Consider the following 16118-nt stretch of genomic DNA (forward strand, 5'->3'; position numbering starts at 1 on the left):
AGGCCCCGGCCCGGCTCGCAGGCCTGCGCTCACAGGTGCGTGTCCTCCTCGAACACGTCCGAGTCCTCGGGGTCCCGCTTGCCCCCCATAAGCGTGCTGCAGCTCCCAGGGCCTTTGATGGCCCCGCCGCCGTTCAGGCTTGGCTGCTTCTGCATCTCCGACTGGCTGTCGCTGGCCACGTCCAGCGTGGGGTTGTCGTGGCAGCCGTTCTCTATGAAGCCCAGCTCCTCGCCGTGCGACTGCAGCGGTGGGAGAGGGCGCTGGGCGAGGGCGCTGGGCGCGGGCTTCGCTCCCCGGCCCTCCCAACTGCCCCGGGGCTTAGTAAGACCCGACGGGGCACCCCCAGGGGACCCCCTGAAGCTGGCATGCTCCCACTTTTCTGGTGCCACGCTGAGCTCCTGAATGACCCTTCGCACTAGGACACCCTGTCGCCCCCTGGGCTCGTGCGATCCCTTCCAACAGCCTTTGCAAGTCAAAGTCAAAACGCGCGCTTCGGTGGGCTTGGAGCCGGGCCTTGCTCTTGGGAAACCTCCGCTTGGCGCCTGCGCAGGGCCGGCCCAGGGCCTGGCTCTGCCACGGACCCTGCAGAGGCCCAGGTGGGACCCCGAGGATGAGGACACATCCCCTTCCCGCAGTGCCCGTGCGGTCCTCGGCACAGCCCTGTGCACCTGGGACACGACCACACCATGCCTAAGGCGCGGGCACTGCGTCTGGTCCTTCTCCACCGGCTCCGGGGCCCAGCCCCGTCCCGTCCCTGTCCCCGGGGCTCACCACGTGCTTGAGCTTGGGCAGCTGGCGCTGCCAGCAGTTGTAGAGCAGGCCGAGCACGATGATGATGAAGCAGATGACCCCGATGATCACCAGCACCACAAAGAGCGTCCCGTAGTCACTGCGCACCTGGGTGGCCCGCGCCTGGCAGCTACTTGTCGTGGAGTAGTTCTGAATGCCAATCTAGGGGGGGAGGGGCCGGGTCCGTGGCTCAGGACCTGGGGGGGGCTGCTGGAGCTTGGGACTGGGCTGGGGACAGGCACCTGGGCTCGGTGGGGACTGGGGGCTACAGGCTCCCACCTTGCAGCGGGCGCGGGGGATTCTGGTATGTTCTGGTCATTATGGGCCAGCTTCACTTCCCTGGGACAGTGCTGGGTGCTCTGGGTAGTTCCTGCTGCTGGAGTGTCACTGATGACACGGTGACAAGCACGCAGCTGGTGGTTTGTCCCGGGCCTGTCCTGTCTGCCAAGAGGCTGCTGTGCCCTGGGGCTGAGCCCCGAGGGCAGTGACGCCAGGTGGCTGTGTGGCAGGCCTGGGTGCACCACCGGGTCTTTAGTTCTTTGCTGGGAGCCATCAGCCAAGTAGGTATGACAAATTCCTTGCCAGCTTACTCCCATGCTGTCTAGTGGAAGGACTTCTGAAAGGTGACCTTGCTCAAGGACCAGGGCAGGATCCGTGTTTAGGGTGTTCCCCCTTTAGAATAGGGCAGTTTAGCATAATAGAAGAGTAGGGTGTTTCCCCTTTAGAATAGGGCAGTTTAGCATAATAGGAGAGTAGGGTGTTTCCCCTTTAGAATAGGGCGGTTTAGTATAATAGGAGATTAGGGTGTTCCTCTTTTGGAATAGGGCGTATCCTGCTGCTGAGTTCCTCTTGAGTGCTTAGGGTCAGACAGTATATTTTGGGAGACAGAAGCCCATGCGGAGTGGATTTGGGAGAGAGTGGATCAGGGCAGAGTGTGGATTTGGGAAGAGAACGTGGATTCCCCCAGAACGTGTTTGTAGACGGCCGGTGTGAGTTCGGGAATAAAGAATTGCTGTTTGAATCTACAAGCTGTGTGGAGACTCGTGATTTGTGCCCAGCCGAGAGACTGCGGCATCTGGTGGCTCGTACGCGGAACGCCTGAAGCTTGAGGGTAAGTGAAATTGCTCGCCCCTGAAGGAGAGCAAAAGAATGGGTGACCATTTCAAAAAACAATGTGTTCTTCTTCTGATTTATTTTGTTTTTCTTTCAAGCTGCCTATCCCTAGAAATTTCTCAGGCAAACTGGAAAAAATGGTTGACTAAAGGTTTGAAGTTTGTCGGCCCTGAGGAAGAGAAAATTGATACAACGATTTTTTATTCCGTTTTTGCTTCATTCAATTTCAGTTTTGTTTTGTGTTACCTTATTGGGTTGTGTTATCTTTATAGTAGATTAAAACAAACTGAAAAGATGTTAAGTAAATTGTTAGAGGTTCAGAACATGGAGAAAGACGTTTTAGATCAAGCAAAAGAGAAGGTCTCTCGAGCTAGTCAGACAGAGGAAGAAAATTTAAAGGAAAAGGGGTTGTTAGGAAAAAGGCCACAACAGGAGGCTGTTACTAACTCCGTTTTATCACAAGAGAGTTTAATTCAACCAACAGCCCCACCGATAGAGACAGCTGAGTGGCCCTCAAACCCCGTAGTTGATAAATGGGATCCTGAGACAGGACCTCAAAGATTAGCATGCCCTGTACTTGAACAGGTAGGAGGGCAGCGAATTCACCGTGCTTTAGATTTTAAAACAGTGAAGCAGTTAAAGGAGGCTGTAACAACCTATGGTCCCCAAGCTCCCTTCACGGTGAGCATAGTCGAGTCCATTACTAACTTGGACATGACGCCAGCAGATTGGGCTAGCATGTGTAAATCTGTGCTAAGTGGAGGACAATATTTGTTATGGAAGGTTGCCAATGAGGAATTTTGTGCAGAGACAGCTAGGAGAAATGCAGCAGCCGGTTACCCTCAAAGAAATTTAGAAATGTTGCTAGGAAAAGGACCTTATGAGGGTCAGCGGCAACAAATTGAATATGATCCTGCTATATATGCACAAATTGCTGCAGACGCAGTTAGGGCATGGAAGACTTTACAAGGACATGGAGATTTACAAGGTCAGCTATCTAAGGTAATACAGAGAGCTAATGAACCTTACGCTGACTTTGTAGATAGGCTAATTCAAACGGCTGCCAAAATATTTGGGGATACGGAACAAGCAATGCCATTAATAAAACAACTGGCTTATGACCAAGCAAATCGTTGCTGCAGAGAGGTCCTTAGACCATGGAGACATGAAGATTTAAACACAAATATTAAATTATGTAGAGATATTAATGAACAAGGGCAAGTCTTGGCAGCTGCAGTACAACAGGTTTTAGATGCCAGGCCAAAAACATGCTATGATTGTGAACAAACAGGACATTTTAAAAGGAGTTGCCCCATAGGAGGAGGGTTTAACAAAACTAGGTATCAAAGAAATAGAATACCGGGTATTTGCCCACGATGCCGTAGAGGGAGACATTGGGCTAATGAATGCCGTTCTCAAACTACCATAGAGGGTACTCCCTTATCAAAAAACGGACAAGGACCAGGTATTTACCCACGATATCGTGGAGAAAGGCATCAGGCTCCATTGCCAAAAAACGGACAGCCGGGCCCAATGCTCCGGGGCCCACAACCACAAATATACGGGGCAGTGGAGGAACCCAGCAACACCATCAGAGTAGTGCCCAGGACACATTGTCCATTAAATCCCTCATCAGACAAACCCGAGGGAGCGCAGGGTTGGACATCTGCGCCTCTGCCAGAGCAGTACTAACTCCAGAGATGGGAGTTCAAATCATTCCCACAGGAATAAAAGGACCTCTTCCCCAAGGGACAGTAGGCTTATTATTGGGACGTAGTTCATCTACATTAAAAGGACTTATGATAAGTCCTGGGGTAATTGATCCCGATTATGTAGGTGAAATAAAAATTATAGCTAGTTCTCCAAGAGGTATATCAGTAATTTCACCTGGAGACAGAATAGCACAGTTGTTAATAATACCCAGCCTACATATTAAATTTCCTAGTCATAGTGTAAAAAGAGGTTCCAGGGGATTAGGCTCCACAGGTGTAGATTGGGCTATGTTGTCTTTAAATTTAGATTCTCGCCCAATGTTAAAACTAAATATTCAAGGACACGACTTTAATGGGCTACTGGACACAGGTGCAGACCTTAGCATCATATCTAGTAAGGAATGGCCAAAACATTGGCCATTACAACAAGCCACTCAAACGCTTCGAGGCCTAGGAGTGGCGACTAATCCCCATAGAAGTGCAATGATATTAGATTGGAAGGATCCTGAAGGTTGTGAGGGAACTATACAGCCCTATGTATTGGATCATCTTCCTATAAATTTATGGGGACGAGATGTCCTAGATCAATTAGGTTTGACGTTAACAAATAACATCAATCCTAATGCGCCCACTACTAGGGCTAGACAAGGTTTTAGGAAAGAAAAAAGATTAGGAAAACAAGGACAAGGTATAGTAGCACCAATTCAAATAGATCAAGAAACAGACAGACATGGGTTGGATTTTCAGAAAGGGCCACTGAGACAATCAAAATTACTTGGAAATCAGAAAGACCAGTGTGGGTTCCTCAGTGGCCCCTGACTAAAGAAAAGATACAAGTAGCCCATGATCTGGTCAAACAACAATTAGCGGAAGGACATATACAACCTTCCATATCTCCCCATAATACTCCCATTTTTGTCATTAAAAAGAAATCTGGTAAATGGAGATTATTGCAGGATTTAAGAGCCATTAATAATGAGATGGTTATTATGGGACCTGCTCAATCAGGGATTCCTCAATTGTCTGCTTTGCCAAAAACCTGGCATGTTTTAGCCATAGATATTAAAGATTGTTTTTTTTCAATTCCAATTCATCCCGAGGATAGTCCACATTTTGCATTTACTATCCCTGCATTAAATCATGAAGGTCCTGATCAGAGATATGAATGGAAAGTACTCCCTCAAGGGATGGCTAACAGTCCAACTATGTGTCAAATATATGTTAATAAAGCAATCCAGCCACTTAGAAATCAAAATCCTGAACTACAAATATTTCACTATATGAATGATGTATTATTGGCACATAAAGATAAAAACATATTGCTGGAATGTTATGCCACACTTACAAACTTATTAAAAAATTATAATCTAGAGATAGCAATAGATAAAGTACAATTAAATTTTCCAATTAATTATTTAGGAGTTCTATTATCCTCAACCATGGTCCGTCCACCAAAAGTTCAAATACGAGTAGATCAACTCAAGTCACTTAACGACTTTCAAAAGTTATTGGGAGACATAAATTGGATAAGGCCTTATCTAGGCATACCAACAGGAGAGTTGGGACCTTTATTTGATATTCTAAAAGGTCCATCAGATCCAAACTCACCCCGCATGTTAACGCCTGAAGCAAGAAAGGCATTGAAAATTATTGAAACATATATGGAAAATATACATTTGGATAGAATTGATATAAGTTTGCCTTTATTATTTATTGTACTACCAACAAAAAATATTCCTACAGGAGTATTTTGGCAAGAAGGTCCATTATTGTGGATACATTTATCTTATTCTCCTAACACTATTCTTACTAGATATCCTGAGGCTGTAGGACAATTAATACTCAAAGGAATAAAAGCAGCGAAGGGAGTGTTTGGAATTTCTCCCAATAAAATTATTACTCCATACACTATGGATCAAATTGATGAGTTAGCTAATGAGTTAAATACTTGGGCAATAATCATGTGTAAATCTAATGTTTCATTTGATAATCACTTACCATCTAATCCTTTGTTGTCTTTTTGGTCTAAGCATCCTGTAGTTTTTCCAAAAATGACAAGAAAAACCCCTATCATGAATGCTCCAAATATATTCACTGATGGGTCAAATAATGGTACAGCAGCAGTAGTTACCCCTGATCAAACTTTTACATTTTTAGTACCCAAACAATCAGCTCAAAAGGTAGAGCTTAATGCAGTATTACAAGCCTTTTTAATGTTTAAAGATTCTGTATTTAATTTATTTTCTGATAGTCAGTATGTAGTTAATGCTATAGTATCTCTTGAAGATGCTGGTAGGATTTCCCCTTCTTCTACTGTTTTCTCTTTGGTTTCCACTATACAAAGTCTAATCTGGGACAGAAAAGATCCATTCTTTATAGGACATATTAGAGCACATACAGGATTGCCTGGAGCCCTTAGTTTGGGCAATGATTTAGCAGATAAAACTACACATGATATACATATTTTCTCTACACTAGAAGAAGCTACGAATTTTCATAAAAAATTCCATGTTAATGCTAATACTTTACAAAAGCGTTTTAAAATAACTAAGGAACAAGCCAGACATATAATAAAACAATGTCAAAATTGTGTGACCTTTTTACCACAAGTTAATCTTGGAGTCAATCCTAGAGGACTGATACCTAACCATATTTGGCAGATGGACGTCACACACTTCTCTGGGTGTGAGGTCACTTGCCTATCGAGTGTGTGTCACCCAGAGGGTGCCCTGTTTAATCCTGACAGCCTGGGGGTGGGGAGCACCAAGGACTAAGTGACAGCACCCAGGTCTGGCCCCGAGTGAGCACTGTGTTTACCGAGATAAAACACCAGCACGGAAACAGGGTCCCCTTGCATGTGACAGATAAGGATGTGGCCCAGGGTCACGCGTTCATATCTACTGTCACACATTGCAGAGCTCAAGAATGAAGGGGACTGACAACACGTCATTGGGTTCCACGAGAGCGGGGTGAGGAATGCAGGGTGCTGCCCTTCGGGGAAGTAGGTAAGGAGACCAGGGACCTCGGATTCCCGGGGCTGGTCCAGCAACTGCGGAGAGGCTGCCGTCTGTCCTTCCGCCCAGGTCTCCCCAGGAGGCCCCAGGCATTCGGCACCCAAGATGGCAGTCCATGTCTGGCACCCCAGGTCCCCAGCAGGAGGAGCAATGGCGGCTGGCCATTTGGAGGTACTGGGCTGGTGGCTCCTGAGGCATACCCAGGTTTCCAGAACATTTTTGAGGTTTCTAGAACCTGTCATGCTCCCTCCTCCAGGTGCTACGGGGGTCCTGCTGTTTCCTGTTTGACCCCCACCTCCTCTTCTCCAGGCCCTCCCCTGACTCCCCCTCTCTCCAGGACCCCAGGCCCCTTGCCAAGGGCCTGGTTGGGAAGGGCCCCCAGGCTCACCCCGCCCAGAGCCCCATCTGTTTGGGCTTCCTTGACCCACGGGCTGTGGGGCCCCCCAGGGAAGTCTGCATGTCCCCAGAGCTTGAGGGACAGATGGGAGCGAGCTCAGGAGCAGCTCGGGGATCCAAGTCCCTGTACCCTTACCTCCTCCAGGCTCCTGCGGATGTCACCCAGCATGGAGAGGACATCTTGAGTGGGCACCACCCCTGGGAGGAGAAAGGCCCCCATCAGCATGGCCATGACCCCTGCGGCCCCTCCGGGGGTCGCGAGACCTACACCCCCTCTGGGACCACTGGCCTGAGCCCCTTCAGCCCCACTTTTGGGCTCTAATGACACCCAGATACTCGGGGCGCACAGGCGCAAGCACGCACCACCAGCTCCTGCAGAAAGGGGCGCCCCCTCTCTGCGTCCTGGGCTCCCTGTCGGCCCAGCTGACCCAGTGGGTGACCAGGTAACAGGTGTGGCCGGACGTCACCTCTGCAGCCCCTCCTTCCCCTCCCTCCCGCCACACCTGGGAGTCCCCACCTGGGCTGGAACGGGTGTCCTTGCGCCCTGCCCCTGCGCCCTCCACCTTTGCCCCCAAACCCAAGCTTATGGGGTGGCCTGGAGCCTGCGACCAGGAGGGGTGCTGTCCTGGGGACCCAGGGCCCAGGCCGCCCGCCCGCCATCCTCACCCTGCTCTCCCACCAGCGCCATGAGCAGGTGCTGCTGCTTGTCGCTGGGCTTGCTCAGGGAGATGTGCCAGTCCCCGTGACGGCCGCTGCGGTGGCGGGGCAGCACCTCCTCCACCAGGGCCACCAGCTGGAGCCCTCGGTGGCACCGAAACACCTCCTGCAAGGTCAGAGGCTCGCTCAGGGAGGGACAGACCCATGTCACCCTGCGCTCCGTGGCCAAAGGCTGAGAAAGACACTTGGGCTCCTCTGGGGACCACCTGTGAGCCAGAGCCGGGCTGCGGGGTGGGACAGGAGGACGCTGTCCCTTCTGCTCTGGCCGCTCTAGGTGAGGAAGGGGTGGGGCCGCCTCTCTAGCCCCCAGTGGAGCTGGGAGAACAGGGGACAGGTGGCTACTCCTCGGGCCTGGGGTCAAAGCATAATGGGGTCTGGCATGGGGTACAGAGAGGGTTGGGGACCGTAAGGACGCACATCAGTACAGCCACTGGAGGAGCGGTGACAGGGCTCGTCTCCTGCCCACCACAGCAGCAATGCGGCCCCCAGGATCTGGGGAGAGGTGGCCTGTCTCCCCTCTGCCACCAGAGATCTGGCCCGCGGTGGTAATGAAAAGAGCCACCACATGCTCTTATGCTGGTGTCTTCAAGAGAGAGGGCCCAGTGGCCCCTGGAACTGGGGACAGGGCGGAGATGCTGGAGGTTGGAGTTCTGCCCACTGGGCGCTCTGCACAGCTGTCCCTGTCCTTGACCAGGCCCAGGCACGGTCACGCCATGTGAAATGAAAACTAGGGTCTGGTCCTAAAGAGGAACCCGGTGGCAGGGGCCCAGGCTGGGGCTGGAGGCCTCTTGGCACACAGATCACCAAGTCACATCGGGGAAGAGACCCTTCTTTGGTCCCAGGGCCACTAGGCCCTCCAGCTCCTCTTCTTTCTGGATGTGCAAAGTAGCTACATCCACGTTCCCAACCTCTAAAGTCGGCCGCCCCCCTCGGGTCGCTCAGCTCGCCCTTGGGTGCCCTGCCATGGACAGGTCAGCCAGGGCTGCTGGCGAGGCAGAGCCACTCCCCCGGCCACCCAAAGGGAGCCCCGGTCAGCCCTCGACTCTAAGCCACCAAAGGTGACAGAAGTGCTGCCTTTCAAGAGTGGGACAACTCCCTTCTCAATATGGGTGCCCAGAGCCAATGGTAAGGAAGCCTTTGGGTGCAGTAGCTGTCATTCCAGCGACTCAGGAGGCTGAGGCAGGAGGATCGCAAGTTGGAGGCCAGCCTCTACAACTTAGCAAGGCCCTGAGCAACTCAGCGAGACCCTGTCTCTAAATAAGATATAAAAAGGGGCTGGGGACGGGGCTCAGGGGTCGAGGGCCCCTAAATTCAATCCCTGATATGTTTAAAAAAGGGAGAAAATGAAAGACCCCTTAGAAACCTTAAAATGCAAAAAGCATTCTGTCTCCCTCCCTCCCAGTCTGTTTTGTCCTTGTTTGTGGGTTTGTAGCATTGACGGGGCTGATGGTCCTGGGGTCAGGCTGGCCCTGGGACCCCGCCCTGCTCTGTGCATGCGCTGGCCGGCCACTCACACAGTCCACGTTCTCGGTCATGTTCAGGATGATGTAGTTCTTCCCCGCCAGGTTGCTCCAGTCCTTGCAGATGATCTGGACCAGGAGACGGAAAGAGGGTGGCCGCAGTAAGAAGGTGTCCTGGGGGACAGAGACCTGACACCCTGTGGGAAGCCGGAAGACACCGGCTGCTGCGGGTCTGCGGAGCCAAGTGGAACGGGCGACCTCTACAAGGTGACAGGCCACTGGTTCTGCCCAGGAGCCACAAACCCAGGTGGCTTCAGAGACCCGCTGAGGGCACCTCAGAGAAAAGGGGAACTGTCCCTGGGGCCAGGCTGCGGGGCCCTGTTCAGAGACTGGGGGCAGGTAGCCGGGTCTGTGGGTCACAGGCAGACCCTATCCTGGTGTGGCTGTGACATGTCCCCAGAGCCCCCTTGGGACGATGTAGGAAGGTCCAGAGGAGGAGTGAGGGGTGTGAGGCCTGAACCCCAGCACTGAATGGCTCCCTGGGGGTCCCCTGGTGGCCCCTGGTGGGGTGTGGGGAGGAGGTGGCCCTGGGGCCGTGGCTTGGGGTCTCTATTTGTCCCTGGAGAGTAGAGTCCCTGCTCCCTGGTCCCCATGGGAGCTGCTCCCTCCCCACACTCCTCCTCCATGATGTCCTGCCTCCCCTCGGCCCAGGAGTGGGGCCGCCATCTGTGAACTAGGACCTGGGACATCCTAGGCCCCACGTCCACTGTCCTTCTCTGCAGTTGTGCTGGAGGGATCTTAAGTCACAGCAGCAAAAAAGCTGCCTACAACAGACCCCTGCTGGGCACGCCTGTCATCCCAGTGACTCAGGAGGCTGAGGCAGGAGGATCACAGTTAGAGGCCAGCCTCAGCCAAAGTGAGGCTCTAAGCAACTCAGGTAACCCTGTCTCTAAATAAAATGCAAAACAGGGCTGGAGAGGCCTCAGGGGTCCTGGGCCCTGGGTTCAATCCCTGGTCCCCCCACCACAAACCTGACCCCTTCCTTCCCTTCTGGAAACTGTGGGTGTGTGTTGGAGGCCGGGGGTGGAGGGGCGCAGGCCAGCCACCTGCTGCGCTTCTCCTAGGAGCAACACCAGAGGCCACGGCGCAGCCGTAGCCTCCTGAACAGTGGAAACCAGGAGGGGCCACCAAGCCTCTCCCAAGGTCTTTGCGCTCGAGTGTGGCACACGCCCCAGGTTGGGCCATGAGGAGTGGCGATGTCCCAGGCTTCCCTGGGGCTCTGGGGACAGCCCCACCTGACAGGCTCTGCCCCACTGCACCAGCCGGGGTGACGGGGAGGCCCACAGGGTGCGGCCGAGGCCCATGCGCCCCTCACCTGTGTGGAGTCCCAGGGGTTCCTGGAGGGTGCTGCGGCCACCGGGCCCTCCTGTGGCTGCTGGCTGGGAGTGTCTGGCCCCAGGGTGGCAGGGGAAGGGGTCGGCTCCGAGTCTTGGGGGGCTGGTGGGAAAGAGGCTGAGGTCCTAGGGTCGTGGTGACCCTCGCCTGGGGCTCTGGTTGCAGGGGACGGAGCCAGGGGCGGCAGGTCCCCGGGCCGGCCAGCCAAGTCGGGGGCCCCCACAGTGGCGTCTTCACGGGGTCCTGGAGGGACCTTGAACTCTACTCCGAGTCCCGCCACTGGCAGCATGGTGGCTGTGTCCTCCTGGCTGGGCAAGTCCTGGTCCCCCAGGGTCACCGTGCGTGGGGTGACAGAGGGTGGCGACAGGCTGGGCTCCGCACTGCTCTCCGCGTCCACGCCCAATGACGCCTGGTCCCCAGAGTCCTCCTGCCGGGGTCTGGTGGCCCCCGGAGCCTGGCTGCTGCTGCCCCTGGGAGGAGAGTCTGGCGCCTGCGTGGTGGCCTCCGCCTGGGGTCCGCTCACAGGAAGCAGCTGTTCTTCCTCCTCCTTCTCCTCCTCCTCCTTCTCCCTCTCCTCCTCCTCTTCCTCCTCTTCCTCCTCCTCCTCCTCCTCCTCCTCCTTCTCTTCCTCCTCCAGGGGCATGTGCCAGGGAGGCTCCACCAGGTTCATCTTGGGCAAGGACGAGGGGAGTCCCAGAAGGTCCTGGGGCTGGTCAGCGTCCTCCAGGGAACCCGACTTCCCCGTTAAGTCCGGGAAGACGTAGTCTAGAGACAGGAAAAGTGCGTTGGCTTCTTCAAACCCGGACTTACTGGGATCCACTGGGCAGGGGCTGAGCGACAGGAAAGAGCTATCACCTGCCTACAGGGACAGGGACGCATCAGTCTTGGTCATGTGGGGCGAGAGTGGGAAATGAGGCTGGGGAGGAGGGCAGGGTGAACACAGAACACAGGGGTCTGGCTCTTGGTTTTTTTAGTCCCAGGGATTGAATCCAGGGGCCCTCGACCCCTGAGCCATGTCCCCAGCCATTTTTACATTTTATTGAGAGACAGGGTCTCCCTGAGTTGCTCGGGGTCTTGCTAAGCTGCTGAGGCTGGCCTCCACCTTGTGATCCTCCTGCCCCAGCCTCCCAAGAAGCTAAGTGATATCCTGACTCTTAATAAAACATAAAAAAGGTATGGAGACGTGGCTCAGTGGTTAAGTACCCCTGAGTTCAATCTCTGGTACCAAAAAAAAAAAAGAAAAAAAAGGAAAACATCTTAATATTTTCAGATTCAATATGAAATTATACCCATAAAACAAATACATAAAAGGATAAAAATTCTTTACTTCAATATAAGTAAGAACTTTATAATAGATCGATTCAAAAATAAAATTCAGTGCATAGCTGGGTGCTGTGGTGCACACCTGTGACTTGGGAGGCTGAGGCAGGAGGATCACAAGGTGGAGGCCAGCCTCAGCCACTTAGCAAGGCCCTGAGCAACTCAGTGAGACCCTGTCTCTAAGTAAAATATAACAAGGGCTGGGGACAGGGCTCAGGGGTAGGGTGGTGGCCAGGCATGTGGAAGGCCCTAGGATCCATCCTTAGCACTGGGGGAGAGACAGACAGCCAGCCAGCCAGCCACACAGACTGACATGAAGGGAGGGATGAAGGGAGGGAGGAGGAAGGAAGGGTCCGTTACACTGTGAGATCTCATGTCTGAAGGTCCCTGGGACAGCAATGTAGGTGACAGCAATCGCGATGACCAGAAAAACCTCAGGAGAGGCCCCTGCGGGAGAATCGGGGCCCCTGTTGGGGGCTGGTGACAGAAGCAGCCAGCCCTGGCTCGTGGGGGGCACGCGGGCACTGACAGAGTTGGGGACCTTCCAGAAGAGCCCGGCTCAGTCGACAGACTGGACCAGGCGTGTGGAGGGTGCGCTCCCCGCTGACCCCACGAAGCTGGGGAGATCCTGGAGGCCAGCACCCCCCACAGCTCAGTTGGAGGCCGAGTTTTCCGAAGCTGGACACCCCCACCCCCGGCCACCTTCCAGTGTCTGGCTCCTCCTCTAACCTCGTTGGTGGCACTGGTCATGCTATTGACATCAGTACCTGGCCATGGGGGGACTCAGCCACTAACTGACCTGTCCACACTTCTGTAAGCCCCTTAACCCCTCTGGCTTGGGGTTTGGGGCAAATCACATGGGAATATCGCGATCCATGATTCCTAAGGTCCTAACGCCTGTATCTTAAGTGTTGGAGGGTCCTGGTAAGTGTGCTCTCTCCATTGGTGACACTAAACCCCTAGCTCTGCAGCTGGGAGGCTGAGGCAGGAGGATCGCAAGTTGGAGGCCAGCCTCAGCCATTTAGCAAGACCCTGTCTCAAAACACAAAATGAAAGAGCTAAGGACGTGGGCTGGTGGCAAAGTGCCCCTTGGTTCAGTTCACGTCACCATAAGAAGAAAAGGCCAGAATTGTCCTGGATGTGGAACAGAGAGTCCCACTACTATGATGCACTGATAAAGAAGACAAATATACACCCCAAAGGTGCTGCCTCCAGGAACCCACTTCCTCCAGCCACAGCCCGCCTCCAGCTGCTGAGGCTGGCCTCCAACCTACGATCCTCCTGCCTCAGCCCCCAGATTGCTGGGATGAGAGGCATGCCCTGTGCTGGCGAGGCGGGATGCAGAGCGGGCTCCTGGCCTCCAGGATGGCCACCCTCTCACAGATGACCTTTGGCACCAGCTGAAGGCCTATTTTATAGACACGTTTGCCACAAGGGACAGAAACCCTCAGAGAGACGCCAACATGCAGCATTCATGACTCTGCGAGATGGGATTATGGGTAAATTTATTTTCTTCTTTTATTTGCACTTAATTTTTAGGGGGGCACCAGGGATTGAACCCAGGGGTGCTTAACCCCTGAGGCCCGTCCCCAGCCCTTTTTATATTCTATTTGGAGACAGGGTCTCACTGAGTTGCTTAGGGCCTCGCTAAGTGGCTGAGGCTGGCCTCCACCTTGCGATCCTCCTGCCTCAGCCTCCCGAGCTACTGGGATCACAGGGGTGCACCACCCCATGCCTGGCTGCATTTAATTTTTTTTAATCTGCTCTGTATTACCAGCATAAAATAAAAATTGTAGGGCTTGCTTTTTCTCCAGTGTGTGGGTAAAAGGGATTCCTTGGATGCTCCTGTCACTTGGCTCTACAGGTATCTGCCCATCGCTCCTGGTGATCGTCCCCAGTAAGTGTGCGATGGCCCAGAGCTGGGGACCATCCCTCACAGACACAGTCCAAAGAGGGTCTGCTGTGCCCAGAGCATCTCCAGGTCTGGCAGACGGCCGTCCTGATGATCTGGTGCCTCCAGACTTCACTACAGAGGGGGAGGACTGAAGCCCTCTGAAGCCAATGACTTCACACAGAAGAAAGGGCAGCCGACCTTGAAGCAGAAACCTCAGGCTTGGGACTTCGCTCTGCCTCTGTGTGATTCAGTGTCACTTTAAAATCTCTGTAACCCAGTGTCCTTAGCTACAACCGAGATATTAATCACGCCTGCTTTTACAGCTTTTGTAGATCTGCTCTGACATTTAAAAAAAGAAAAATTCACTCCCAAATGATGTGCCAAGCAGGGCGCAGGGGCACATGCCTGTTTATCCCGGCAGCTCAGGAGGCTGAGGCAGGAGGATCGCTAGGTGGAGGCCAGCCTCAGCAACTCAGTGAGGCTGTAAGCAACTGAGCGAGACCCTGTCTCTAAATAAAATCCAAAATAGGGCTGGGGATGGGGGTCAGGGGTTCAGCACCCCTGGAACCAAAAAAATAATTTAAAAAAGGGGGGCTCTGTCAGTTTTTCTGCAGGGTCGCATGGGGCTGGCGTGGAGGAGTGTGCAGACCTGAGATGAGGAACAGACCAGCCACGGGGAGGCCTCCAGATGGCGACATGGCTCAGATTCAAGGAATGACAGTGACTCTCCTCAGGAGACCTGGGGCAGCCCACGGAGATCAGCAGACCCAGGGAGGTAGCGGGGCTCCCGAGCGCCCCCCTGCGGCCTCATGAGGAAGGACGAGGCGCAGCGGCCTCTCCCACCGGGACTCCCAGACCCGGGAGGGAAACTGCTTAATAGTCCTTCCACACGGGTCCACGTGGAGACAGGTCTCAGTGGGAGAGGGCAATGAGATCCCACCTTACACCATGCGCCATAATCAATTACGGTAGATTAGAGGAAGAAGGAAGGGAGTAGTGCATATTTCAGTGATGCAAAGACTCGTCATAAAGCAAAGAAAAACAGGCAAAAATGTTTAGAAACATCTAGAAAGAAAGACACTGTCAAGCTTAAAAGATGAGTGTGTCAAATATTACCCATAATGCAAATGAAAGTAGTTGGCCGGCGCAGTGGTGCACGCCTGTCATCCCAGCAGCCCGGGAGGATGAGGCAGGAGGATCGCCAGGTGGAGGGCAGCCTCAGCAACTTAGCAAGGCCCTGAGCAACTCAGTGAGACCCTCTCTCTAAATAAAATCCAAAATAGGCCTGGGGATGGGGGTCAGGGGTTAAGCACCCCTGGGTTCAATCCCTGGTACCAGAAAAAAAAAAGTAGGGAACACAATATAGGGCCTCACTAAATAAAAAGTGGTTAGTATTAAAGAAGCACAGACTCCTGCGGACTTGGCTTTGGTGTCCCGCGGACGGCACTGTGGTGAACCTCGGTGGGGGTCACAGGGGGTGCTGGCAGGGGCCCGTGGAAGTGCTACCTGCGGTGGGCCCCAGGTCGAGGCTGGAGGCGTTGAGCTCCTCCTCCTCCCAGAAGTACTGAGGCGGCTGCAGGATCCGGGACTCCTCGCTCTCGTAGCTGGGGAAGCCCGAGCCGGGGGCCCCCAGGCCGGCTCCCAGGCCCATGGACTCACTGGGCTCCTCCCCGTCCAGTGGCTCCAGGCCGGTGGGCAGCAGCAGGTCCAGCAGAGAGGTGGACGTGAGGCCCTCGGGGCCAGGCTCATCGGTCCCGGCTGCATGGGAACCCAGGGACACTCCTGTGCGGACACAAAGGCCGGACGTTAGGAGAGGCCAAGGGCGGCCCTGGGGCGCTTGACCCCTCAGCCACCGCGCAGCCCTTTTTGTTTTTTATTTAAAGTCAGGGTCTCGCTGAGTTGCTCGGGGCCTCACTAAGCTGCTGAGGCTGGCCTCCACTCGCGATCCTCCTGCCTCAGCCTCCCAGGCCACTGGGATTAGATTTTTGTCTCTAACCATCACCTGTCACAAAGAAGATGCCAGAGGCCGGGGATTTCGATGACATCTCTGAATACCCAAGGGCTGCCCGAGGATTCTAAGATGCCATCTTCATTTCAAAAAAGGACCAATTGCTCAGACCTCCATGTGACAGTGGCTAAGGGGGGATAGAGGGAAATGGTAGGGGACAGAGGACTCACTTGACTTGGCCCCCTCTGGGCTGGGCACGGTGGCACACGCCTGTATACCCAGCTGATCTGGAGGCTGAGGCAGGAGGATTGCAAGTTGGAGGCCAGCCTCAGCCAGTCAGCAAGACCCTGTCTCAAAATA

At 53.9% G+C, this 16118-nt stretch overlaps 1 protein-coding gene across 2 annotated transcripts; it reads right to left on the minus strand.

Moving 5' to 3' along the window:
* Positions 1-29: 29 nt before the first annotated feature.
* Positions 30-15461, minus strand: LOC143640289 (podocalyxin-like protein 2). Of its 2 annotated transcripts, none has more exons than XM_077108138.1 (7): positions 15317-15461; positions 10577-11361; positions 9256-9330; positions 7691-7847; positions 7161-7222; positions 772-951; positions 30-239 (listed from the first exon to the last, which is right to left on the minus strand). In XM_077108138.1, the coding sequence occupies exons 1-7, from the start codon at positions 15459-15461 to the stop codon at positions 30-32; spliced, it is 1614 nt and encodes a 537-aa protein (XP_076964253.1). The 2 variants fall into 2 exon arrangements, with proteins under 2 accessions (XP_076964253.1, XP_076964252.1); XM_077108137.1 differs by having other exon boundaries at positions 30-260.
* Between the last annotated feature and the right edge of the window lie 657 nt (positions 15462-16118).

Source organism: Callospermophilus lateralis, unplaced genomic scaffold, assembly GCF_048772815.1.
Source record: "Callospermophilus lateralis isolate mCalLat2 unplaced genomic scaffold, mCalLat2.hap1 Scaffold_1661, whole genome shotgun sequence".
NCBI lineage: Eukaryota > Metazoa > Chordata > Mammalia > Rodentia > Sciuridae > Callospermophilus > Callospermophilus lateralis.